The following is a 26819-nucleotide window of genomic DNA, read 5'->3' as shown; positions in this document are numbered from 1 at the left end:
ATTATCTTTTTGAATCTATAAAGTCCTCAAAATTTTAAGAACTTTCTAGATACATTCAATACTATGCACAATAATTTTTAAACATTTTTGTTAATATATAATTCACATACCACAAAATGCACTCCTTTAAAGCATATAATTCAATGGCTTATAGAATATTCACAGAGTTAGTTGGATGTGGTGGCACATGCCTGTAATCCCAGCTACACAGGAGGCTAAGGCAGGAGGACTAAAAAGTTTGAGGCTGCCCAAGGCAACTTGGTGAGACCTTGTCTCAAAATAAAAAATGAAAAGACTAAGGATGCAGTTCAGTGATAAGAGTGCTCCTGTGTTCAATCCCCAGTACAAAAAAGAAAAAAAAAAGAATGTTCACAGAGTTGTGCTACCATTGCCACTAAGCTAGAATATTTTCATCACCCCAAAAGAAAATTTCCTACCCATTAGCAGTCACACCTCATTTCCCTTTCTTTTCCTGCCCTTGGAAATTACTGATCTAGATTTTGTCTCTGTGGATTTACCCATTCCAGACATTTCATATAAATCCAATTATATGATATGTAGCCTTTTGTGGCTGGATTCTTTTATTTAGCAGGCTGTTTACAAGGTCCACCAATGTAGCATGTATCAGCATTTCATTCCTTTTAATTATTAAAAAACACACCACTGTATGGGTATACTATATTTCATTATCCACTCATTAGTGATGTACATTTGGGTTCTTTCTATTTTTTTTCAATTTTGAACAATGCTGCTATGTACATCTGTGTATATTTTTGTGTGGACATATTTTACTTTTGCTTAGGTATATGCATAGGAATGGAATTACTGGGTCATGGCAACATCATGTTTAACATTTCAAGGAACTACTAAATTATTTTCCAAAGTATCATAATTTTAAAAAATGTGTTCTTCTAAAAAATATTTTGCTTCAAGACTGTTGAATAAATTGGGCAATAGATGTATACAAAGTTTTAATGGTAAAAACCATTCAAATGATAAAAACCACTTTATGTTTGTATAAAAACATGTATCTATAAACTTGCTTTTTATAAAATATAGGTCCTACTTTGAACATGTTTATTCTATTATTTAACTGCTTAAAAGATCAAGTTTCAGTCAGGGAATGAAAGATCCAGCACACCAAAAAAAATTAAGATAATCTTCAATTTTCATTGTTTTTCAATATAACTTTATGGACTAACAGTCATTTATTCTTTTTTTAAAATGTATTTTAGTTGTAGTTGGACATATCCCTTCATTTTATTTATTTATTTTTTACTTGTACTGTGGATTGAACCCAGTGCCTCGCATGTGCTAGGTGAACACTCTACCGTTGAGCCACAACCCCAGCCCCAGTCATTTATTCTATATTGATAAATGTCTGAAAGGATGGAAATGCTAACCACTCTGGTACATGTACACATTATAAACATGTATTAAATCATACTGTACCTCATAAATATGTACAAATGTTAAATGTCAACAAAAAAAGTCTAACTGTGGTGACCTATAATAACATGAAGTACATTCACACTGGTGGGCAATTATCAGGATCATCCATTTACAGAATGTTCTTATTTTCTTGTTATGATTTTTATATTCTTAATGGGAATAAAAAAGAGAACCGAATTCTACCTCATCAGTAAGCTCTCTCCCAGAGTTGGATCTAGGTCTCTGAGGGCCCATCACTTCACCTGCTATTGTCTGCCCATCAGGTGCTTTTCCATTTTCCTGAAATTATAATTTTATAAACAGAAAGTAGACTGAGTCAGTATCTATAAATTCAATTATTCATTATTATACATAGTTCTAAAGAATTCTATAATCCAGTCATTGGAGTCTACTGAAACTTTCAATGATGTACTCCATTTCAGTCCTTTATTGTTCCCTGAATGATGAAAAACATTAGATACCAAAACTATTGCTGCCCATGATATAAAAATATATATATATTTGTTAATTTACTTGTCTTAAAATGAGTAAATGTTCTATTTGAATCTGACCCAAAAGCAGCTCTCTACTAAAATTGCTACTAATCAGGCTGTATGTGGATAACTCCAAGGCAGGAGTTAGAAAACTTTTTTCTATAAAGATAAGGTAGTAAATATTTTAAGACTTTTTGTTCACATACAGTTTCTCTAAAAACTCTTTAAAAATGTAAAGACCATTTTTGGCTTAAAAGAAAAAACATGTAATGATCATGTTTAGCTTACAAAACAAACTGCTGCTGACCTCTGCTTTAAGGTTTTAACAAGATTACAGTGTTAGACCTCTCAGTCTGCTACCCTGCCCCGCCTCCACTAAAACACAGGTAACCCTGAGTCTCAGAATTTGGCTGTGGCAAAATTCATGTTATTTATTCTTTTGTATATAGCGCATTGCCTAATACAAAAGATTTTTATGATTAGGAAATTATAAAAGTCCACTGATTTTGATCAATATTATTTAGGTAAATGAAGAGTATAGTTGTAATCAATAATAAGCATCTGTCATGTTTTGAATACCTACTACCTGCCATACTTCATTTATTTTTTTTTCTATTTTATCAATGGGGCATCTGAGACTCAGATGCCAAATAACTTACTAGGCTCACCCAGCTAGTTAGTAACAGAGCTACATAAGGGAAATAAGGGGGCTAGGTTTGGGGGACAAGAAATTATTTGGCTTGGAGGAGAAAGAGGGTTTAACAATTAACAAATTATCCAATTGCAGAAAGTCTGATAATGCCTACATCAAATATAACACTAATTCACCAACCTGGGCAGTAACTATTTTATCTCCACTGGTAGCACTTGCCAAATCAAGAGAAGGCTGAGAATCCCTGACTGTACTTTCTGAAGTCATTGTTGTAGTTAGGAGAGAATCAGACGTAATATTCTCTTTGGGTACTGCAACGATAAAAATAATAACAACTAACATTTATATAGGCCCTTACACATATCTTAAAAGTGCTTTAACCTTTATTTGATTCCTTTTTTTTTAGTACTGAGAAATGAACCCTGGGGTGCTTAACCACTGAGCCACATCCCCAGACCTTTTTAATTTTTATTTTGAGACACAGTCTCACTAAGTTGCTCAGGGCCTCACTAAGTTGCTGAGGCTGGCTTTGAACTTTCGATCCTCCTGCCTCAACCTCCCAAGCCACTGGGATTACAGGCATGTGCCACTGCGCCCGGCACTTATTTGGTTCCTAAAACAAGCTTATGAGGAAAGTTGTTTTATTACTCTCATTTTTTATATGAAGAAACCATGTTATTTAACTTCCTCAACCAAGTTATTTAACTTCCTCAACATTATTCAGTTCATACAGTAAGGAGTGAAGTATTCAAATTTAGACCTTAAGTTTCTATATCCCATGTTCACTTCACCATGACACATTATTTCTCAGCTGGTAATAGATGTGAAAGTTTGAGGTTAGATGAAATATTCAATAATAATAACATCACCAATGAAAAATTTTCATTTTTTATTTAGTAATAAATAATTTTTTTAATAAATAATTTTTATAATGTGGTCATTAGTGTGGTTTTACTGGTTTTAAATATCATGAACTGAAGCAAAAGCAGAAAGTTAAACAGTTTCAACTCCCAATTCTCCCCATTAAAACAGTTACTTTTCAATTAATACTTGCCATCTAGATCCGGTGTTTTGAGAGCCTCAAATTCCAATTCACTTTTCTTTTTTCTTGGTGGTGGAGCAGGTCGAGATGGAGGTGGGGGTCTAGGAGGTGGGAAATTAGTTGGAGGGGGTGGGCGTGCTGGAACAGGCTTCTTTGTACTAGCTACTATATCAGGTTCTGGAGTAAGGTGCCTTGGGGGTTTGGCGGGAGCAACTTCTTCCACAGCAGCAAAATCTTTAGTAGATGAAGAGTTTGAGGATGCAGGATCTACAACATCACTTTGTTTTACTTCCATTGCTTCCTTGTTCAATACTTCTATTTCCATTTCAGGCACATTCTGTTGCTCAGTTGAACTTACTTCACTTAATTTTATGGTTTCGTCTACTGACTTCTCACAGGTATCATCAGATGAAAAACATTGTTTTGATTCTAATTCAGTTTCCTCAAATGCATTCTGACTCTCTGCCTTTGTGGAATCTTCCTGTAGTACTTGATCTATGCCTAACAGTCCAGATACGTTACTAAGATCTGTTCCAGATACAACAGGACTGGCAGTAGCCTGATCAGAGAGTCCTTTTCCATTGGAATCCAAAGAGTCATCTTCAAGATGTACTTTCTGACTTTCCTCAATAATACTTTCAATTATCTAATGAAAGGTTAAAAAGCATTTTTTTGAAATATGAAGCTATTTATAAAAACATATTAATAGCTAATAATTTATATAGTACTTAGTTCGTATCAGGCAATGTTCTTATCACTTTATAAATTTCAATCTTTACAACAACCTTATGAAATTATGTTCCTGTTGTGATCAATGTACAAATGAGGGAACTAAGGCATTTGGGGATCAAGTGATTTGCCCAAGGTCGAAGCTAATAAGTGATGAAGCTGGTGTAAACCCAGGTATTTGGGTTCTAGAATCTACACTCTTTAACATTATAACAGAGAATCTGTGTTAGCATATAGTAACAAAAGTTCAATCAAACCTGTAAAAAAAAGTTCAAGCCTAAACTTATATTAAGACTCATAAGGTCATAGTTTATTTATAGAGTTGTGTCAAATTAGTTGCAATAACTGCCTGCTGGGTTTGAGGTTTTTTTTAACAAAACCTTGAAAATAAAAACCCACCCAGGACAAGAATTCAACTTATTTAGGTCTAAACTTGAGCCTATGTTAGAAAAGCCAGCAGATGCAGGGAGATTAAAGTTCTTAAACAAACTATACCCAATATTCCACTCTCCAAACTGATGGCAGGTCTATGAAAAGAGTTCAAACACCCATCCCATCTTGCCTCACCCTGCCACATTCTTATCTGTAGCTGAAAAATATAGAAAGTCTCTCTTTACCAACATTTAGTAGAAATATATTTTCTACCCAGTCTTATGATTACTAACACATTAAATCTCCTAACCCACTATTTTTCTACCACACCCAATCATGAATAACTTTTGATTTCTCAATTCTTTGAATCCAGCAAGTAAATGGAGTGTGTCACAGAACCATTCTCATCTGGTTGAACATAGCCAGTCATGCTAACATGAATTGGATATTACTACACTTGATAATATTCATCTTTAATATCAACACATTCCTTATATCAGTTTTTTCCCTCAATCTTCAATTTTTTAATTCTAGAAATTCCCTCACTACTTTTGCCAGAGGAATATTAACTAGGGTCTACCTCATTTGTCAATTAGGCGGTAAGGACCTTAGTGATAACAAAACTTAGATTATAACAGGTCTAAGGTTGAACAAGAAGTAAAGACATAGACAGCTGGTATGGTTTCTTTTCTCAAAACACTTGATGCATGAGGCCCTGGGTTTTGATCCCCAGCACTACATGTGCGCATGTGCATGCACACACACACACACACAAAAAAAAAAAAAAAAAAAGGAGGAGGAGGAGGAGAAGAAGGAAGGGAGGGAGGGAGGGAAGAAAAAGAAAAAGGCTTGGCTATAATTGGAACAGACCGCCAGAAAGTGACCTAGCACTTTTATAAACTGAAGGGAAGGAACCTTGAAATGAAGATAACTGAGCAAAGTTCTGGAGAAGAAAGAAGCCCTACTGTGTACTATACCCGGTATGCATACCATCATTTAATTGTTAATTATTTTAACACAAGTCTTGTAAAATGGCTGGATTATTTTCCCTCTACAAAGGCAGGCATCTGAGGTAAAGGCATGAAGAATTTTGTACAATGTCCCATAGCTAGCTAGCTACAAAGACAAAATTGAAATCTAGGTCTTTCTTAAAAAGCAAGTGTTCTTTAAAATATACCACACTACTCTGGATGGGGAAAAAAATACTAAATGGGCTTAGAGCAGTGGTGCATGCCTGTAATCCCAGCGGCTTAGGAGTCTGAGGAAGAAGGATCACAAGTTCAAAGTCAGGCTCAGCAAGACCCTGTCTTGAAATAAAAAAATAAAAAGGGCTAGGGATGTGGTTCAGTGGTTAAGTGCCCTGGGTTCAATCCCTTGTGCCAGAAAACAAAACAAACAAATAAAAAATACCTAAATGATCAATGATGAATGACATTAAGAAGAGGTAAGATGGCTGGGGATATAGCTCAGTTGGTAGACTGTTAGCCTCGCATGCACAAAGCCCTGGGTTCAATCCCCAGCACTGCTCCCACTGCCCCGTAAACAAAGAAAAAAAAAGAAGAGGTAAGAGATTAAAACAAGTTTGCTGGGGAGGGAAGTGAGAGATGATAGAAAGAAATGGATTCAGGCTTCTTAGCCTCTCATGTCTACATGTAACATGAAACAAGATTATTTGCTGAGGGGCATGCAAGTGGGCATAGTGAGCACAAGATGAGTATATGGGTTTATAAATAATCATTGTACATAATATAAAGGCACTTGACATAACAGGGATCAAAAGGAGCTTGAAAATCATGTTTTCCCTAATCTCCTGAGAACAATCTCTCTCTCCCTCTCTTCTAAACTTTAATTGTTCTTGCTGGTCATTACAGTATCAACAATAATACAAATACAGGGAGCATATGGGCATTCTGCATATTCATTTTCTCCACACTACATAATTTGTTACTGGAGAGTAACGCCCATGTTTTCAGGCGCTCTCTCTCTCTCTCTCTCTCTGTCTCTCTCTCTCTGTCTCTCTCTCTCTCTCTCTCTCTCTCTCTCTCTCTCTCTATATATATATATATATATATATATATATATATATATATATATATATTGCCTCACCCTAGATTGTAGGAGGTAATGAAAAGGGAAAGGAGAGAACAGTGAAAAACCATGACCAACACAAAGCAACAAGAGCAACATAAAGCAGTGTTTTTCTATAAAAAGCTCACTGATTTCCTAGTGGTTATAAAATAAACCCCAGATACTTAGTATGATAAAAGGCATTTCTATAATCTGGCCCTACCTAACTAGACTAATAGTCAAACATTCTTCACATTCCCCATCTCCATGCCTTTGGTAATGTCTTTCCTCTCTCATCTCTGCCTTCCTAAATCTTATCCATTCATTAAGAACCAGTTTAGATACTCCATGAAGTCTTTTCCATTCCTACCAGCAAGTAGGAAGTAAAGTCTTCTTTGAGTTCTTATACTAGCTTGCAAATTTATTTGAATGCTTATTACATTTAGCTTTATGTTTATCCAATATCCCCTACAAAACAGGAAGCTATTCTCAGGGTCTTGGTCCAAAGTATAGCCCATAATCTTTATCATAAATGTTCTACATATCATTAAAAAGTGTAGAACTTAAAAAGTGACACCTCAAGTCTTAAGCTTCACTCTACTGTCTCATGGTGTTTTCTCAATACTTTTTTTTTTTTGGTGGTGCTGGGGATTGAACCTTGGGCCTTGGGCATATGAGGCAAGCACTCTACCAATTGAGCTATATCCCCAGTCCCTCACTACTTTTTCAGCTCCTAAATTCTCAATAAAGTCACCTTTTTCTTGGCTACTAACTATAGACAGGATAAATTACAAATGGGTAACTAAGAAGATATTCTCTAAAGGGAAAGAAAAGCTATAGCAAAAAAATATAAACATTTCAAATTTCAACAATCATTTCAAAAGTGGCTGGATACATTGTAATACATTTGTTTGATGGAAACTGATACATCAAGCAAAGACTCAGTATTGAAATGGGGTAGAAATATGAGAAAAATAAAAAAAAATGATAAAGAGTAAAACAGAATATAAAATTCTATCTACATTACAATCAAGTACATAAAAATATGCAAGTCATGAGAACCAGAAGGGAATCCTGACAACTAATATGTTACAGTGTAGAACTATGAAAAATTCTTTAAAAAATCGTTACATCCCTGTTTTTTTTTTAATATTAGTTGTTGAACATTTATTTTATTTATTTATATGCTGTGCTGAGAATTGAACACGGTACTTCACACATGCTAGGCAAGCATGCTACCATTGAGCTACAACCCAGCCCCTACGTCCCTATTTTGTATGCTGGTACACAATACTACTACTTCTTCCAAAAGAAAGAAGCCCTACTGTGTACTATACCCGGTATGCACACCATCATTTAATTGTTAATTATTTTAACACAGGACTTGTAAGGTGGCTGGATTATCTTCTTCCAAAAGGGATTATTTTTTCTTTTAAAGGAAAAAGTATGACCAACATTAAACTATGTGTCCACTAAATTTGTAAATTCTGTAAGGGGAAAACAATCCACACTAGGGGTGATTTTACCATATGCATTTCCCCACTTATTTGGTTATTCTTGGAGACATTTTGGGTTGTCATGACTAGGTGGTAGGGGTGTGGATGCTACTGGCATCCCAGTAGGTAGAATAATCCTACAATATATACAACAGTTTCCCCTTCCTTCTAACACAATGAATTATCCAGCCCCCAAAGTTAATATAGCTACTACTAAAGAAACAGTAAATGTGTCATTTTGTTGGCTTTCAAAAACTTGCTTGTTTTTTTTTTTTTTTAAGAGAGAGTGAGAGAGTGAGAGAGGAGAGAGAGAGAGAGAGAGAGAGAGAATTTTTTTTAATATTTATTTTTTAGTTCTCGGCAGACACAACATCTTTGTTGGTATGTGGTGCTGAGGATGGAACCCGGGCCGCACGCATGCCAGGCGAGCGCGCTACCGCTTGAGCCACATCCCCAGCCCAACTTGCTTGTTATAACAGTGCCTAGGACACGGGAAAAAACTCAGAACTTGTAGAAATGATTAAACACACACATCCAGTCTTTCTGTGAGTTTTATCCTGATATTTAAAACTGTCCATTCTAAAAATATTTATCTTGTGCTCTGTCTCTTCTAAGAAACCAGCTTCTGGAGCCTCACAGCACTGATTCATTAAACAGTATCAAAGATATTATCAGAATAAGAACTGATTCCTAAAGACATCAGAATTTGATGCACTGAGTTTTTCAATACCTGTAATGCCCAGTGGCAATTTCAAAAGGAGCTACAGATTATTCTAATAAAGTATAAGTAGAAAAAATAAAAATGTTTTATAAAATACTGTTTTAAGGATAATTATCAATTAATTAGAATGTAAAAATGACCTATAAAAAGTCCTGTGTGCCTTCAATTACAAATTCAATGGATTCGAGATATAATTTCTGAATAGTGTACTACACTAAAAAAGTAGGAAATTTTCTGTTTTAAATATACCATGTAAATATAATGTCTGCTATATACTAATATTGACATATCTTTCCAACCTTTTTAGACACATCTTGTTTCAATTCTTGTACAGGGGACTCATTTCCAACTTTGTATGCAGTGTTCTCTGTTTCCTGTTTTAAAAAGAAAAGAAATAGAGACCAAATGATGACTTCTTTTTTAAAAAAAATCTGCTTAAAAAGGGTTCAAATGAGAAAATACAGCATTAATAAATCTAAGATCCACAAATGGTTTAGATGTCTATATACTGATAGATGCCTACAGATTTCATGCCAATGTGAATTGAATAAGAAGGCTGATAAACTGCAATTTTCTATTTATCTAACATAATAGAATATTTACATTGAAATGTGAAATCCTGCCCAACTCTTTAACATTAAAAAACTGTAACTGAAGATTAATAATAATAAAATAAGAATGTGTAAGTACCTTTGTACCTGAAAATGATTAAAGATTTAAGCAAAGGGTTGAATCAGAATTACTGTTCCCAAAATATGGCTCCATAAATAGACATTAATACAAAAGCATATAATACAGAAAAACACATTCAGAGAACATATTTTAAAAAAAAGTCTACATGCTTTATAAAAGGAATCAAGACTTGACCAGAAGTTAAATGAAGCCCCCAGAATAGTAACAGATGAAAAATATTAAACCCACCAAAAATACATATATATCTACGTATACATTTATATACACATACGTACATATATATATATATTGGGGAGGTTAGAGAAGGTACAAATGGATCTTCATTTCTGCTAGAAAAAAAATCAGGGCAAAATGAGACAATTATATAGTTGCAAATTTTAACATAATGTTCTTTTCCATCTTGTTATTTTTATAACTACAGAAGTATAGCAGTTTTTTTTTTGGGGGGGGTACTAGGGATTGAATCCAGGGCACACAACCACTGAGCCACATACCCAGCCCTATTTTGTATTTTATTTAAAGACAAGGTCTCACTGAGTTGCTTAGTTCCTCACAAAGTTGCTGAGGCTGGCTTTGAACTCACAATCCTCTTGCTTCAGCCTCCTGAGCCACTGGGATTACAAGAGTATACCAATGCACCCAGCAGAAGTATAGCAATTTGAATGCTACTATTGAATACTGAGAAAACATTGCATAATTCTTGGGTGTACATCCCAGAGCATGTTAGAATGTCACTATAATCATTTTTGACAGATAAGTCACTCAAGGAACATAAAGGTTGCCTATAAGGATTTACATAAGTATTAAGGTGGTACTTACACAAATACCAGGATATGATCATGATAGACTCCATGATAAAACTGCCTCAGAGATTAATTATGGATTTAATGAGGAAGTGAAATTTCCAAAGGACTTCAATAACCTTAATTTAAGAAGTTGTTTCACTGAAATCCTACCCAGCATTTGGGGAATATTACTAATCTTATACAAACTCTTGTAGAGAAAAAAAAAATTCACGGAATCTTAGTTACTAGGTAAAATCCAAACTCCACCACTGCTAATGAGAGCCTAAAATGACATGTCCCTTTAGATATCTTCTATACTTTTTCTTTTTTGGCATAAATGATTAAACTCAGGGTCTCTTTACCACTGAGCCACATCCCCAGCCTGTTTTATTTTTTACGTTGAAACACGGTCTTGATAAGTTGCTTAGTGCATCATCAAGTTGCTGAGGCTAGCTATGAACTTGTGATCCTCCTGCCTCAGCCTCCAGACATGCTGGGATTACAGGCATGTGCCATCATGCCCAGCAATCCCTATACTTCTGATATCCCTCTCCTATTTCCCCCTCAATTACACTCTGGCCAACTGGGTCATTCCTTGCCACAAAGTTGGTGATTCAAGTGTAATTTTATCAGAAAGGCCTTCAATGATCATCTTAAAATGACTTATCACCACCTGAAATGACATTTTTTTACCTGCTTGTTTTTTGTCTCTGTCCCACTAGAATGTTAGGTCCATAAAAACAGGGACCTGATTTGTTTTGTTCACTACTATTTCCCCAGTACCTATAATAGTGCCTGGCATTAAGTAGTCATTTGCCCTATGAATGGTGAATAATGCATGCTGTTTTTCAGTTAATACACATGTTAAGGTTATATATTTTTGATTCCTGGTTTCAATTAAAGAAAATCTAATCAAAACAAATTAGTAAAATAACCTTGACAAGATGATAACTTGAAAGGAGATCATCATTATAAGAGCCGTTAAGGCACATTAGAGAAACACCATCAACCATTCTACCAATTAGGTATATCAATCCAATTATCCTCCAATAACTGTTCATTACTAGGAAAATGAGAGGCATTTATAACGAAATTCTGTAGATATTTTGTCTATGTCAAGCTAAGCAAAAATACATGTAAGTAATTCCTGGGCCTCAATTTAATTTGTTTTAATAAAGTACTTAACAAAGATCACAGATAAACATTCTTACACAGACCAAAATGGACAAGCAGTGATTAGACTTGTATTTTATTTGGCTTTAAAAAAAAACATCTTGGACTTTGAACTCTGAAAGAAAGGGACTCATTGTAAACTGCTGCTAACCTGCCACATGACCAGATCTTCAGAAATGTGAATTAGAAGATTTCTTAGTAAAGCCCAACTTAGTATATATAGTCAACTACAGTTTGCTTTCTGTGATATATAAAGTCCAGGTCCTTTTTCCAACACCTCAATCAGGCTTTGGGAAATAAGGCAATGGAAATCAAGCATGTGCTTACCTTCCTCATGGTATCTGGCTGTAAGATTTGAGTCTTCTAATTTTAGTAAGCACACCCAACAATACTTTGTGAAATCTTATTTCACAAAGAATTTGTACAAAAGCAATCTATAATGGCTGCACATTGTGGTGCATGCCTGCAATCCTCAGGAGGCTAAGGCAAGAGAATGGCTAGTTTGAGGCCAGACTCAGCAACTTAATGAGACACTTCTCAAAATAAAAAAATTAAAAGGACTGGGAATGTAGCTCAGCAGTAGATCACTTGCTTAGCATGTGCAAGTCCCTTAATTCAATCTATAGTACTGTAAAAAAAAGGAATCTATACTTGCAGAAATCTTCATTATTATCAACTAAAAACATTAAGCTAAAAGAATTTATAAAAAAATTCAAGTCACTTCTCCTTTTTAGCAGTGAGGGAAGAGGAAACTATTAACAGTGACTGAAGTGACATTAAAAAAAAATAAAAATGTGGGGCTGAGGCTGTAGCTCAGTGGTAGAGCACTTGCCTTGCACATGGGAGGCACTGGGTTTGAGACTCGGCACCACATATAAATAAATAAATAAATAAACAAACAAACAAATAAATAAATAAATTGTGTCCATCTACAACTAAAACAATATTCTAAAAAATTAGAAATGTGACTGCTCTTTTTTGCTGAGAAAATAAAAATGGGAAACAACACTTAAATATTTGTTATATCCATCCATTCCTTTCAATATCATTCCCTCTGTCAACGTTTCACATCTTAATGTTCTAACTACCTCTGAATGCCTTTCACTGACTTAAGTCTCTCTCCTTCAAACTGTCTTCCACCCTTACACCAGTTTTCTTTTCTCAATTTCCCAGGAAAAACCTTGGGTCACCATGACTGTAAGTCATATACAAACTGACTTTTTAAGTGCCTTAGTTCAAAAATTTAATGGTTGAGTTCTTTTTTGGTACCAGGAAATAAACCCAGGGGAACTTTACTACAGAACCACATCCCCAGCCCCTTTTTTATTCTTTGAGACAGGGTTTTGCTAAGTTGCTTAGGACTTCCCTAAATTGCTGAGGCTGATCTCAAACTTGCAATCCTGCTTGCCTCAGCCTCCCAAATAGCTGGGATTACAGGCATGTGCCACAGTGCCTGGCTAAAGGTCAAATTTCTTAACCTGCTATTTAGAGCTCATCATGATCTGGCCTCAATATATATTTTCAACATCCTACCACTGAAACCTTCCCTCTGGTTACACTAGTATTTCAATACTCCCAGTAAATCTCACACCTTTGCATATTAATTTGTTCATACAATTTCCTACCATACAGTGCTTTCCCAATTGTTCTCTATGTCCCCGATCTTCAAAGCCCACGTTTTACCTTCTCCCTGAAACCTTCTTTTAGCACTCAGCATCTAGTCTACAAACATCAAGATCTCATATACTGTCTCTTTGAATATGTCTCTTCTATAAGACTATACAATGACCAAAAAATCAGGACTCTCATGAAACCTTTCTTTGTATTGCTTAAGGTATCAACAGACACTGGTGCAGTGGTGTGTATCTATAATCCTGGCAGCTTGTGAGGCCGAGGCAGGAGGACCCCAAGTTCAAAGCCAGCCTCAGCAACTTAGTGAGACCCTATCTAACTCAGCAAGACCGTGTCTCTATATAAAAAAGGGCTGAGGATGTGGCTCAGTGGTTAAATGCCCCTGGGTTCACTCCTGGGTACCAAAAAAAGAAAAAGATATCAACTGATAAATTATTATACATAATATATACTGAATATGCTCGGTATATCCACAGCATAGAATATTATTTAGCAATAAAAAGGAACTGTTGATATATGCAACAACTTTGATGAATCTCAATCCTTTCAGTTAACCTCAAAACAACACATCCTATATGATTTAATTTATAAAATACTCTCAAAATGACACAATTAAAGAGATGGATAACAGATTTAGGGATGATATTGGGGAGGTGGTGGGCGTGACTCTAAAGGAGTAGCACAAGGAATACTCCAAATTCTGTATCTTGGTTGTGGTAGTGGTTACCTAGACACACACGTGATAAATTGATAGAGAACTATGCACTCACATTATTCTGATGTTAAATTCTTGGTTTTGATATTCTACTATAATTAATATATAATCACTGGGGAAACTGAATGAAGAATATACAGGACCTCTCTGTACTATCTGTGTAGCTTCCTGGGAATCTACAATTATTTCAACATAAAAAAGTAAAAAAGGAACAATATCCAACTTTATATTTATTTACTAAATATGTACAACTGCTATCTAATTTTATTCAAGTAAAGGATAATAAGCAATTACTAGGATAAAATAAATTTCCCAAATTATTTGTTATAACCTAAATATAACTTAGAGCTAAGTGGCTTTCAGAACCTAAAAGAATAAAGAGAAACTGCCTCTGGATATGGATACTGGGAGGTAGGGATGGAAAATAGAGGCAAAAAGTACATTTTCAATCATATACCTTTGCCTTAAGCAAATTTTAACCATGTACATATATTACTTTTAATATTACTTTTATTAAATATTGAGTAAATGTTAATTTTTTTTATAAAATACAAGGAATAACTAATTATGATATAACTTTAAGTGTTCAGTTTAAAAACAAATTCAATACTATTACCTTTCAAGTCTGTATTGTTCTCTATTTCTTTTATAGTTCCACCTCCTTAGACATGAACAAGAGCTTAAAATTTGTGTTTATTATTCTCTTTAAATTATTTGTAATTTTAGCATGCTTGTATCCCTAAACCATCTATCCCTAAACAATCTCTTTGATTTGGCATGCTTTTTAAAGTTAATATAAAGGGAATCATAGAGTCCATATTTTTCTATGGATTGCTCCCACCCAACATTCTGGGGCTAAAATTCATTCGTGTTTTTGTATATAAATAATTCATTCATTTCTACTGCTGTAGAATATTCCAAATAAGTATACCACAAAACAATTTATCAAAGAGACTGGCATCCAATATGTACAAAAGAAGTATACTAGAACTGAAAAAAAGGGCATGCTTGAGATTATATGCACACAAACACACACATATATAATACATACTCTATTTGATGTAAATAGTTCTGTTTGGTGACATTCTTGTTCTTGAAATGGGTCTCTCTTAGGGGACTGGGGTATAGTTAGTGGTAGAGCACTTGACTAGCATGTGTAAGGCCCTGAGTCTGATCTCTAGCACCACAAAAGAAAAAAATTAAGGTTCTCACTGGCATAATATCTCAATACCAAACTATTCTGCTTGGATAATATAAGGCTGGGATATATTTTAATATATAATGATGGTACAAATTCATGAGCCCACAAGAAGTATACAAATGTTTTTTGTCATACAAGTACTACTTTTTTAGTTAACACACTCACAAAGTATTACAAAGTGTTCTTTTTATTTTAAAAACCAAAGAAAAATAGTGAAAATCTAAAAAATATTTATAACCCTTTCCTTACAGCATAATATTTGGTTAGGTATTTCTAGAATACCTAATTATACTCAATAGGATATAATGACAATATTGTTGAATAAAAAATTTTTTAAAAAGCAAAATAAGGAAAATGACAAATTACATAAATAAGAAAACAAATGAAAAGTGTATATGACTTCTATAAACACATCTTTAAGAAAGCACACTGACCTTGAATGATGAAAGCCCAGCTTTTCCTGGAGACCTGTTCAGAAATAAAAACAAAAAAAAATGAGGTGCTGAATAGAAGAGATAAGAAGATAAACTACTTTTATACACTGTTAAAGCCAAACCTGCATTTTAATAAACATATATTTTGTGACTGAAAATTCTTGCCTGCATATAGAGAATATGAAAATGTCAAAAATCAGAATAAAATTAAGATGATTTATAATCTTATGACCTAGAGATTTGAACACTATAAATATAAAATATATATGTATGTAACACTATATATATATGTATAAATAAACATACACACAGACACATACATATGGTGTTCAAATATATATGTGTGTGTGTGTGTGTATATCTCTCTCTCTATATATATATATATATAGCAAGCATATACATATATTCAATATATATATATATATATATATATATATATATATAGATAGATATATCTATATAGATCTATCTATATAGATAGATAGATAGATAGATATAGATATGGCAAGCATCCCTGTAAATAAATTTCAACTCCATGATAAATTTCCTTAAAGTAAACTTTTCTAACAGTGGAACTATAGGCCAAAAATACATTAACTTTTCAGAATTTTGAGAAATTTTCAAATTGCCATCCAAAACAGCAGTATCAATTTATACTCCCACTGCTTTATAAATTATTGTTAGTACCTCTGTCAAAAATGAATGTTTTTAAAATTTTTCACCTATTTGACAGGCAAAAGTATATCTTATCATTGTTTTAATTTGCACTTCTTTGATTTCTAGTGTTGAAAATTTTCATGTGCATTAGATAGTTACAGTTGCTTTTGAAGATAATCATTTTTCTTCTCAGCTCTTTTTTATACTGGAGTAAAATTTTATTCTTAAACATAGACTACTCTAGATATAGGAATTTTAAAAAGTAACTTTTCACCAATTATTTTCATCCCTCACATTCTTTTCCAAATAAGAACAGTCTGATATCTGCTTCAAAGCACAAGGGAGAAAGACACATATAATAAGACAATTTTAAATAATTAACATGCCATTTCACTTCTAAGTTTTTTAAAAATAAGCTACAACGATACCAGATGATACAACTTTGAGTTGAAAGGCACCTTTCAAGACCTTGAGTAAATGGTTTTATCCCTTTTACTCTATCACACAGCTCATAAAGAGCACTTTCCAGCTATTTATTCACAGAATCTGTTATTGGCCAATTCTCAACACATATAGAGATATTCCAGATTATGCAGAGGAATTACTTCCTTTTCAGAGACAAGGGACACAATGAAAACAGGCTTTAGAGAAGATGAACCTTGCTTGAATTATCATTTCTGCCATTTATCCTATGTGTGTGATCAAATAGTTTCAGCTTCTCTAAGTCCCTGTCTCATCCTGTGTAAAAAGGGATAAAACCATTTATTCAGGACTGCTATGAGGATTCAGTGAGAATATCTGGGGCCCACACTCTAAGCAGTAATTTCTTCAGCAGCTTTGAAATGCTACATGTTTCTCAAAGGTACTTTGGCAGTCTGTCAGAACCGAGGAGCCTAAGATCAGTCAATGGAATACAGAAAAGGTACCCTACAGCCTTAACAACAGAGAGCATGAGGAAAAAGCCAGATTGTTATCATTGGGGTGTCTAGTTGGGATCCAGGTCTTTGGTGTCCCAAACAAAGAACTGAGTAAGACACACAAGTAACAGGTGAAGTACAGATTTATTGACAGTGAAGCTGAAAGTAGCATTCCGAAGATAGAATGGAGTGGGCTGAACAAGAAAGAGTGGTGGAAATTATTGTCTTATATGCTGAGCTATATGGCATTCTCTTCCCTATATGGACCTGACTGAAGACCGTACTCCATTTGCTCCCATTAGTTATCTTAGAAAACCTAAATAGAATACTGTCCACTTTACCCCCATTGGTTATTTTAGAATACTGAACCTGTGGCGGGAGTTGTTACGGTAACTGGACTTATCATAAACAGGGACATGATGACTCATCTCCCTGTCCTATCCTCTAGTAGCATTTTTCTTGTACCTTGCCTCTGCCATCTTGGTGACACTGAACTTCTACCTAATAATATTATATTGAGCTAATGATTAAAATGGGATCTTGCTTGCAACTGGTGTTGTCATTAAACCAAGAACTGGTAACAAAGAAATTCACGTTTGAAGCATATTTTAAGTATTATAAAGTTGTTAAGGTTTTGGATTGTTCCAATCTATTAAACCTAGAACTTTGTTACCAGGGTAGTCTGTAAGACTAGAATTCTTTTGTGATCAAATTTTTGACCCACGTATATAACATCAACACCTAGTAAAAATAAAAATATTTATAATTTTTAAAGTTGGCTAAAATGATTTGTGTCGTGTGCAAAGATGAGAAAAGAATAATTTGTTTCACCACAAAAAGCACTAATTATGTAATATCCCGATTAGAAGTTTTCTTAAAAGTGGCCTTGTAAGTAATAATAAAACAATGACTATCCTTTATTAAATATGTGCCCCAAACTATGTTAACATTTTAACTGGTTTTGGTCTTCATGACCCCTATTTGGTAGTTATATTACTTTCCCCTATATCACATAACAAAAATCTGACTTAGGTCAGAAACAATCATTTAAACTGCATAGTTAGTAAATAGTAGGGCTGGAATGACCTTATGTATGTACTCCAGGGCCCACTGTTTCAATCACTTTATAATATTGCTTCCTTTCTTATCAAAAGTTTGGCACTCAAAGGAAAGTTCCATTTCTCTAGAAATTTTACATATGGAAAAATTCATTAGTTCATTTCCTGGCCTTGACAAGTCAGGCATTAACTGTAGTTGTTAAAAACAGGTCAGGATTCAAAAGCCTTTGACTTAATCAGTTTAGTCCAACTCAAATAGTAGCACATTAACAAAATTTTTATAACTAGGATCTTTGTGTTACTAGGGATTGAATTCAGGGGTACTTTACCACTGAGTTACATCCCTAATCTTTTATTTCTTTTTTTGAGATAGGGTGTCAGTAAATTGCCTAGGCTGGCCTCAAACTTGCAACCCTCCTCCCTCAGCTTCCCAAGTCACTGAGATTACATGTATGCACCACCACATTCAGCTTATAACCATTACCTTTTAACTATTTTTTTTAAATAAAAACTTTCAAAAGCAGATTATAAATAAGTACATGTAGGTTTGGGGCTGTAGCTCAGTGGCAGAGCACTTGCCTCACATGTGTGAAACATTGGGTTCATTCCTCAGCACCACATAAAAATAAACAAATAAAATACAGGCATGCTGTCCATCTACAAATACAATTTTTTAAAAAAATAAGTACATGTATATGAATAGGCTTGGTCTTACAGTTTCAATAAACTATCCCTTCAAAATATCTTCCCAAACAAAGGATATACAAATTTCCCTTTCTTTTTTAATTATTACACTCATACATAATATATTAATACAATAATGCCCTCCTGGGACTCTAAAACTCTAAAATGCAGGGAATTTATCTGTGTTCACACCAAAGTACCCCAGGCTACTATGTGTGGAATGTCTTAGAGTTTTGTGTTTCCTTCCTCAGTTTAAGTAGTCACTACTAACAATTGGCCAGGTGCCTGCCTTTAAAAGCTTTCTTCCCCGTTTTAATTTTTGCTTCTAACCTGTATTGAACTGGGAGGCCAGATTTAAATATATATATATTTAGTTGTAGTTGGTCACAATATCTTAATTTAATTTTATGTGGTGCTGAGGATCGAACCCAGTGCCCCACATGTGTGAGGCAGGCACTCTACCAATGAGCTACAGCCCCAGCCCATGAAGCCAGATTTTTAAAAATATATGATAAAGAATAGGGATTTTGGGAGTCTCTCCAGGAGACTTTATGTACATGACCTTATTATGGGCTTTGTGGCACTTCTTTCGATCATTGAGAGGTTTTCAATATGCTTTTTATTTTTTTAAGCATTTGGCTGTATTTGAGAATTGTCATTACCAAAGAAGTGGCTGCCAGCTAAATGAGTTGTTAACCATCTTCTGTATTTCTAGACAATTCAACTTCTCTGTGGCTTAGTAACTATTTTCAAGGCAAAGATAAAATCATACTAGTTCAGAGTATTTATGTGTCTGAAGAAAACAACTATTCAGGTCAAGTTTGGTGTGGGAAGGAGAAACGAGGCACTAGACGTCAAGAAAATTAAATTCTACTCTTGGCTCTCCCACCAATTAGCTGCAAGATCTTATGCAAGGGTTTGTAGAGTTTATGTAATTTTAGGAAATTTTGTCTTAAGAACCTTTGTTAGTTACGAAGTAAAGATATAATTTACACCAAGATTAATGATCTAAATTTATACTCTCTGGTTTCCCCTAAATTTGAGATGCAGTATATAAAACATGGACATAACCAAACAGACACACAAATTCAGAAGTTTTACTTACTATCTCTAGTCAACTTGAAAAATATTTCTTCAAATATTCTGTAGATGCTGAATAAGGCAAATTAAAAATTTCCTTTTAATATGTTAGAGTCTGTAATTTTTCCCAGAAGAAGCCCATTCAAATGCCTACAAAATAACCTTTTTTAAAATATTTTTTTTAGTTGCAGTTGGACACAATACCTTTATTTTATTTATTTTTATGTGGTGCTGAGGCTCAAACCCAGCACCTCGCACGTGCTAGGTGAGTGCTCTACTGCTGAGCCACAATCCCAGCCCCTAAAATAACCATTTTAAACAGTACTTACAAGTGGAAAATCTTTCAGTAAACCCTAAAGTTACATGTAGACATATTAAATAAGGTTGGTGGTGGATCCCACTTCAAAGCAAATCTAACAAACCAAAATGAGAACTTTGAAAGTTCATTTTTCATTTCAGAAACTTTTATCATAGGGTTCAAATATGTTTGATGCATTTGTTATCTGATTAGCTGAGTTTTTAAGTTAATGCTAAACAATAATACAACATTAAGGAACTGAATTTCCTTGCATACCTAATAGCAAAAACAAAATTGAACTAAATTTCAACATTAGATTGCAAACATGGTAAATGTTTTAAAACTAAAAATATTAAATGAGATGTTCTGATATATATATATATATGCATCATAGATTGACTAAATCACAAGCTAACTAATATATCCATCACTTTGGATACTTATTATTTCTTGGCTTTTTTCATTTTCTGGTGCTGGGGATAGAACCCAGGGCCTTATGCATTGCAAGGCAAGCACTCTACCAATTGAGCTATAACCCTAGCCCTTATTATTTCTTTATGGTAAGAACATTTGACATTTATGCTTTTAGCAATTTTGAAACACAATATTATAAACTTCAGTCACATGCTGTAAAATAGATCTTAAAATTTGATTCCTCCTAACTGAAACTTTATACACTTTGATCAGCATCTTCCCATACCTCCCTTTCTCTCCAGCCCCTCATGACCACTTTGTATTTCTATGAATTTGTTAGATTTCAAATGTGAGATCATGAAGCATTTGTTTTTGTGTGCCTTGTTTATTTCACTTAACTTAATGTATTCTAGGTTCATCTGTGGTTTTTTTTTTTTCAATTTTTGTTTTTTAATTGTAGGTGGACATAATATCTTTATTTCGTTTTTATGTGGTGCTGATTGAATCCAGTGCCTCACACATGCTAGGTAAGCACTCTACCACTGAGCAGAACCCCAGCCCTCATCCATGTTTTTTTAAATAAAAATTTTCTTCTTTTCATGGCTGAATATTCCATTGTATATATATACACCACATTTCCTTTATCCATTTATCCTCTGATGAACATTCAGCTTGAGTCTCTATCTTGGTATTACACATAATGCTGTAAGAAACATAGAAATACAGATATCTCTTTGATATACTGACTTCCTTTCTTTTGGATATATATTCAATTGTGGGATTGCTGGATCATGTGGTAGTCCTATTTTTAGTTTCTTGAGGCATTTTCATAATGTTTTCCACAATGGCTATACTAATTTACATTCCCACCAACAATGTACAAGGCTTCCCTTTTTTCCACATCTTCACCAACACTATCTTTTAGATAATAGCTATTCTAACAGGTATGGGGTGAGATCTCATTGTGATTTTAATTTGCATCACATTTATGATTAGTGATGTTGAATACTTTTTCATATACATATAGGCCATCTGTATTTCTTTTCTTTTTTTAAAATTGTCAGTGGGCCTTTATTTTATTTATTTATATGCAGTGCTGAGAATTGAACCCAGTGCCTCACACATGCTAGGCAAGTGCTTCACCACTAGGCACAACCCTAGCCCATCTATATTTCTTTTGATAAATGTTTCTTCAGGTATTTTTTTGGGGGGGGATTATTGGGGATTGAAAACCAGAGGTGCTTTACCACTGAGTTATATCCCAAGCTTGTTTTATTTATTTTTGGAGACAAGGCCTTGCTAAATTGCTGACGCTGGCTTAGAATTTGCAATCCTCCCCTCTCAGTCTCCCTAGCCACTGGGATTAAAAGCATGCCCAATTGTGCCTGGACTTTCAGGTCTTTTAACTTTTTTCTCCCTGCTATTAAATTGTCCAAGTTCCTAATATAGCTTGGATATTCCTTTTTTCCTCTTTATGGAACTGGGGATTAAACCCAGGGATGCTTTACCACTGAGCTCCACCCCTGGTTCTTTTTATTTTTTTGTTTGAGACAGGGTCTTGCTAAATTGCTTGGGGCATAAGTTGCTAAAGCTGGCCTTAACTAGTGCTCCTGCCTCAGCCTCCCAGGTCACTGAGATTACAGGTATGTGCCAGCTTCTCCACCTAGTTATATTGTGGATATCAACCATATATAAGATAAGTGCTTTGCAAATATTTTCTCCCAACCCATAGGCTGTTTCTTTACTCTGTTAACTATTTCATTTGCTGTGTAGGAACTTTGTCTACTGTTGCTTTTGCCGTCTATGCTTTTGGGGTTAAATACAAAAGATCATTGCTCAGATCAATGTAGAAAACAAAGTAAAATTTTAATTTTGCAGTAGCTTCCCAAATTGAAGACAGCGTCTATCAACTGTGTTATTACATTTAAACATGAAAAACAATTTCCAAAACAGTTTCAAAATAAACTCTGCTTTAAATAATATTGGTATTCTACTAAGAAGAAAACATGACTTACAAATACTAAAAGTAGTGTGGCTTCTACTTACATATTGCATGTAAAAGTGATTTTTAGATTATTACTTCAGCAACTTTCAAAGTAGACAGAATATTTTGATTCACTATATCCTGTTTTCTATGAGTTATTTTCATACACTAACATTCAATTTATACTAACAAATTTCATGCTTGAATATAAAATAATGTGGTAGATACTTTATCTAGTCCCAATTCATTTAGTTTTTGTTTTGCTTTACTCTTTTTTTGGTAGTGGGTATTGAACTCAGGGGCACTTTACTACTGAGATACATCTCCAGTCCTTTTTCGTTTTTATCTGCAGATAGAGTCTCACTAAATTGCTGAGGCTGGCCTTGAACTTGTGATCCTTCTGCTTCAATTTCCCGAGTTGCTGGGATTATAGGCATACACCACCATGCCAGGCTCTGGCATTGTTAATTATAGTAGTTTTCCTTTTGAAGCTAGGGTACTGGTATCCAGTAGCAATATATTTTAATATCTTCAAAATGGTCACTATTTAAAAATTTTCATGTAGTTACAAAATGTTGCTTTGGTAATATTGTAGGATAGTAGTAGTATTTTTTTTTTGTAGATAGTATTTTTCTTTTATAAATTCTAACCTGATCCAGCCATAACCTTCAGACATATGAAGCAAAGTTTCATTAGAATAATAAGGTTATTACTCCCAAGCATAGGTACCCAGTCACAAAGTATATGTATCTAATGAGCAACTTACCCAAGAGTTGCTGAGATTCATAGGAAGTAAACTGTCAAATCCTTTATAATTTCTCACATAATAGTACTGCATTCAATACAACTGCAGTGAAACATGCAAATATGCAAGCAAAGCAATGTTTTATCAATCCTCTTATATGGCTGTACTTTGAAACTTGCTAAACCTGACTCTCTAATCTAGTATGCTGAGAAGAGTATACATTTACTTTATAGAAACAAAAATCAATCCAACAGAAAATATATACCCATGCCTAGCAAGCATAAGGCCTTGAGTTCAGTCTCTAGTAAAATACACACACACACACACACACACACACACACACACACACACTATATAGCAATAGGTTATTTTTTTCAGATTTGGATGCAACATATAACTACTGTTTTTTAAAATAACAAGTTATTAAAAGTGAACATGTTGCCTACCTATTGATATTACCTAGTACGAAAGAGATTTACAGTAATTCATTAAAAATCCCCAAAGGATTTTAAAAAATGAGTTAGAAGTCAAGAGTAACTTTTTAGTGTTTGAAGAAATATTAATAATTAAAGGAAAATGAGACCAAAAGAGGTTAAATTAAATTCATTTAACTTTTACTCATTTCTTATCATATACCAGGTATGGTGTTAGATGTTTGGGGTAAAGTAGTGAACAAAACAAACAATATCCCTGCCATCTTAGAAATTATGCTAAGGACAAAAGCCCTAGTTAGGCTGGAGTATATACAGCTTAGTAGTAGAACTTTACTTGGCATGTGGGTTCCATCTCCACTATCAAAAACAAAACAAAACATAAAACCAACCAAACAAACAAAAAAAAAACTAGTTTAGACTAGGTCACCAAGGAGTTCCTTTGCAGTTTCCAACAAACCATATAATACCCTATTAATTCTAATGTCCCTTCAAGTTTTTAATGGATTGGTAGCCAATTAATTAAAACTATAACAATATACTAAAGTCTTGATTTATCTAGAATTTATCCACCAATTTTCTAGGCAAAGCTTGGGGTTTCCAGACACTGAAAGAAAAATATAACATCAATATAGAAGTAGAATTGCTGAAATTTTAGCTAAACAATAAAAGAGCATGAGTTAGAATCAGGAGACCTGAGTTTCAGACTTAAATCAGACAGTAACAATTTATACAATAATAAAAAATAATTGGGGGGAGTTTTTCCAGTTTTTAATTATGGATATTTCAAACATACACAAAGCTGGGAGAATAATATCATGAACCCATACATACAACATGATTACCGTGTTAAACAATGATCAATAAATACCCTTTTGGGCTGGGGTTGTGGCTCAGGGGTAGAGTGCTCGCCTCGCATGTGGGAGGCACTGGGTTTGATTCTCAGCACCACATAAAAAGATAAAGGTGTTATGTCCATCTACAGCATACCCTTTCCTCCAGGCCTGTCAGATTTTAAAGCAAATGTCAGAAACAAATTCATTTCCCCATATACTTTTTAGTATGTACCCAAAAAGAATATAAACTTCTCTTTAAAACATAACCATAAGACCATTATAAAATTTAACCATTTCTTATTTTATATAGTCAACATTCAGATTTCCCAGTTTGCCTCAATTTTTTGTTACAGTTGGTTCATTTCAATCAAACGAGGTTCATATATTGCAATCAGATAACATGTCTATTTCAATCAGTAGGTTCCCCCTCAATCTTTTATTTTCTTGCAATTTGTATATTGAAGAAATCAGGTTGCTCATCCTGTAAAATTTCACATGATCTAAATTTTGTTGATTGCATCTCCATGGTTACATGTCACAAGCCATATTTTAAAGGAAAAACTGCAGGAGATATTGGAGAGATGGAATGGGCACATATCCAAGGAAAATCAATCTCTCTCTCTCTGTCTTTCTCTCTCTCTCTCTCTCTCTCTCACACACACACACACACATACACACACACACACACAAAACTGTAATAAAAGTATCAGAAAGCTGATGCTCATGATGTGCAAAATTTCAAAAAATGCCAGAGAAAAACATTTTCTTTAATTAATATTCAACAAGAACAAAAAGTGCAGGCTGTTTATATGTGGATAAGTATACACTATTATAATGTAAAAAGTGTTTAATATTTTTTTCCAATTAAGATCTTTAATAGACAAACCATAAAGGGAAAAACCAATTGTAGAATGACTTATAGAATCCTGAAACATTCAAAGAGATGAAAGTACCTGACTATTCCAAATAAGTTCAGCTCTATGGTCCCAGGCAAACTATTTCTTAGTATATCTGAGAATTATGAGTTCAATTTCTATCAAAAACCTTTGAAAAAACTGGGAAAATGGAAGAGAAAAACACTCTAAGAGTCAACACTGAACAGGCATATCCCACAAACTATAGACAGATTCATTTTATGTCAATAAAACACAAATTTCTTTTCTGAGACTGAGTCTCACTATATTGGCCAGGCTGGCCTCAAACTCTAGATCCCCCTGCACCTGACTCCAAACAAATTTCTTAAACACATTAATAAAAAGGGACTACTGTCCACAGAAATATACAGATTAAAGCAGTAAGTTCCCTATCCTACTTTGATATTCTTACTAATGTCTTAGATGAGGACACTGATGGTGTATCTTCCAAATTTGCAGATGACAAAAAGTTGGGATGGGTAGGTATTATAATGGGCAAAAGGATTCAAAATATTTCAACAGACTAGAGCAATGAATCAAATCTTAACAGAATGAAATGTAGTAGGGATAAATGTAAAATGCATGGGGAAGGAAGTTGTGGCTTAACAGAAACCAGGTGAAAACATTTTAGTATTTTTGTTGATGGCTTGGATAGAGTAAAGGTCATAACATGGCTGCCAAAGAGCTAATGTGCTCTTAGACTGAACCATTAGTAGAATCATTATGTCCAGGGCAAGGGGGATGTGAGTGTTCTGGAATTTCTCACTGAAAAGAGCACACTTAAGAATATTCTGTACTATTTGGATTATCACATCTTAAAAAAGGAACATTGATAAAATAGAATATATCCAAAAGAGAGAAATCAACTTCATAAATGCTATAAATACTAAAGTGGAATGATACAAAGAAACAAGAATGGCTAACCTGGAGAATAAGAAAGAAGAAAAGCAGCTGCTGTCTTCAAATGTTTCAGGCATCATACAGCATAACAAGGACTAAGTGGGTATTTTGCTTAACCTAATGAGTTTAGTTATCCATTGGAGTTTAGAAACAGGAACGAGCTGCTTCCCTGATATTCAAACAGAAACGGAATAATAACCTTAACAGGGGTACTGCAGAAGTCTGGAATGGATAACCACTCTGGTCTGCTTCTATTTCTTAATC

General features: G+C 34.2%; 1 protein-coding gene across 1 annotated transcript in view; it reads right to left on the bottom strand.

The window, feature by feature from the left end:
• The window catches only part of WDR44 (WD repeat domain 44), a 92018-nt gene that overhangs the window by 44512 nt on the left and 20687 nt on the right, over positions 1-26819 (bottom strand). Inside the window, exons 2-6 of the mRNA XM_081278071.1 lie at positions 15638-15671; positions 9304-9378; positions 3632-4265; positions 2758-2888; positions 1636-1731 (exon numbers count right to left, since the gene is read on the bottom strand). Coding sequence (XP_081134197.1) covers positions 1636-1731; positions 2758-2888; positions 3632-4265; positions 9304-9378; positions 15638-15671 — 970 coding nt within the window. The remainder of the gene's footprint in view (positions 1-1635; positions 1732-2757; positions 2889-3631; positions 4266-9303; positions 9379-15637; positions 15672-26819) is intronic.

Source organism: Spermophilus citellus (assembly GCF_964194105.1).
Source record: "Spermophilus citellus genome assembly, chromosome: X".
In the NCBI taxonomy this organism is placed as follows: domain Eukaryota; kingdom Metazoa; phylum Chordata; class Mammalia; order Rodentia; family Sciuridae; genus Spermophilus; species Spermophilus citellus.
This window is presented reverse-complemented; position numbering and strand designations above follow the sequence as displayed.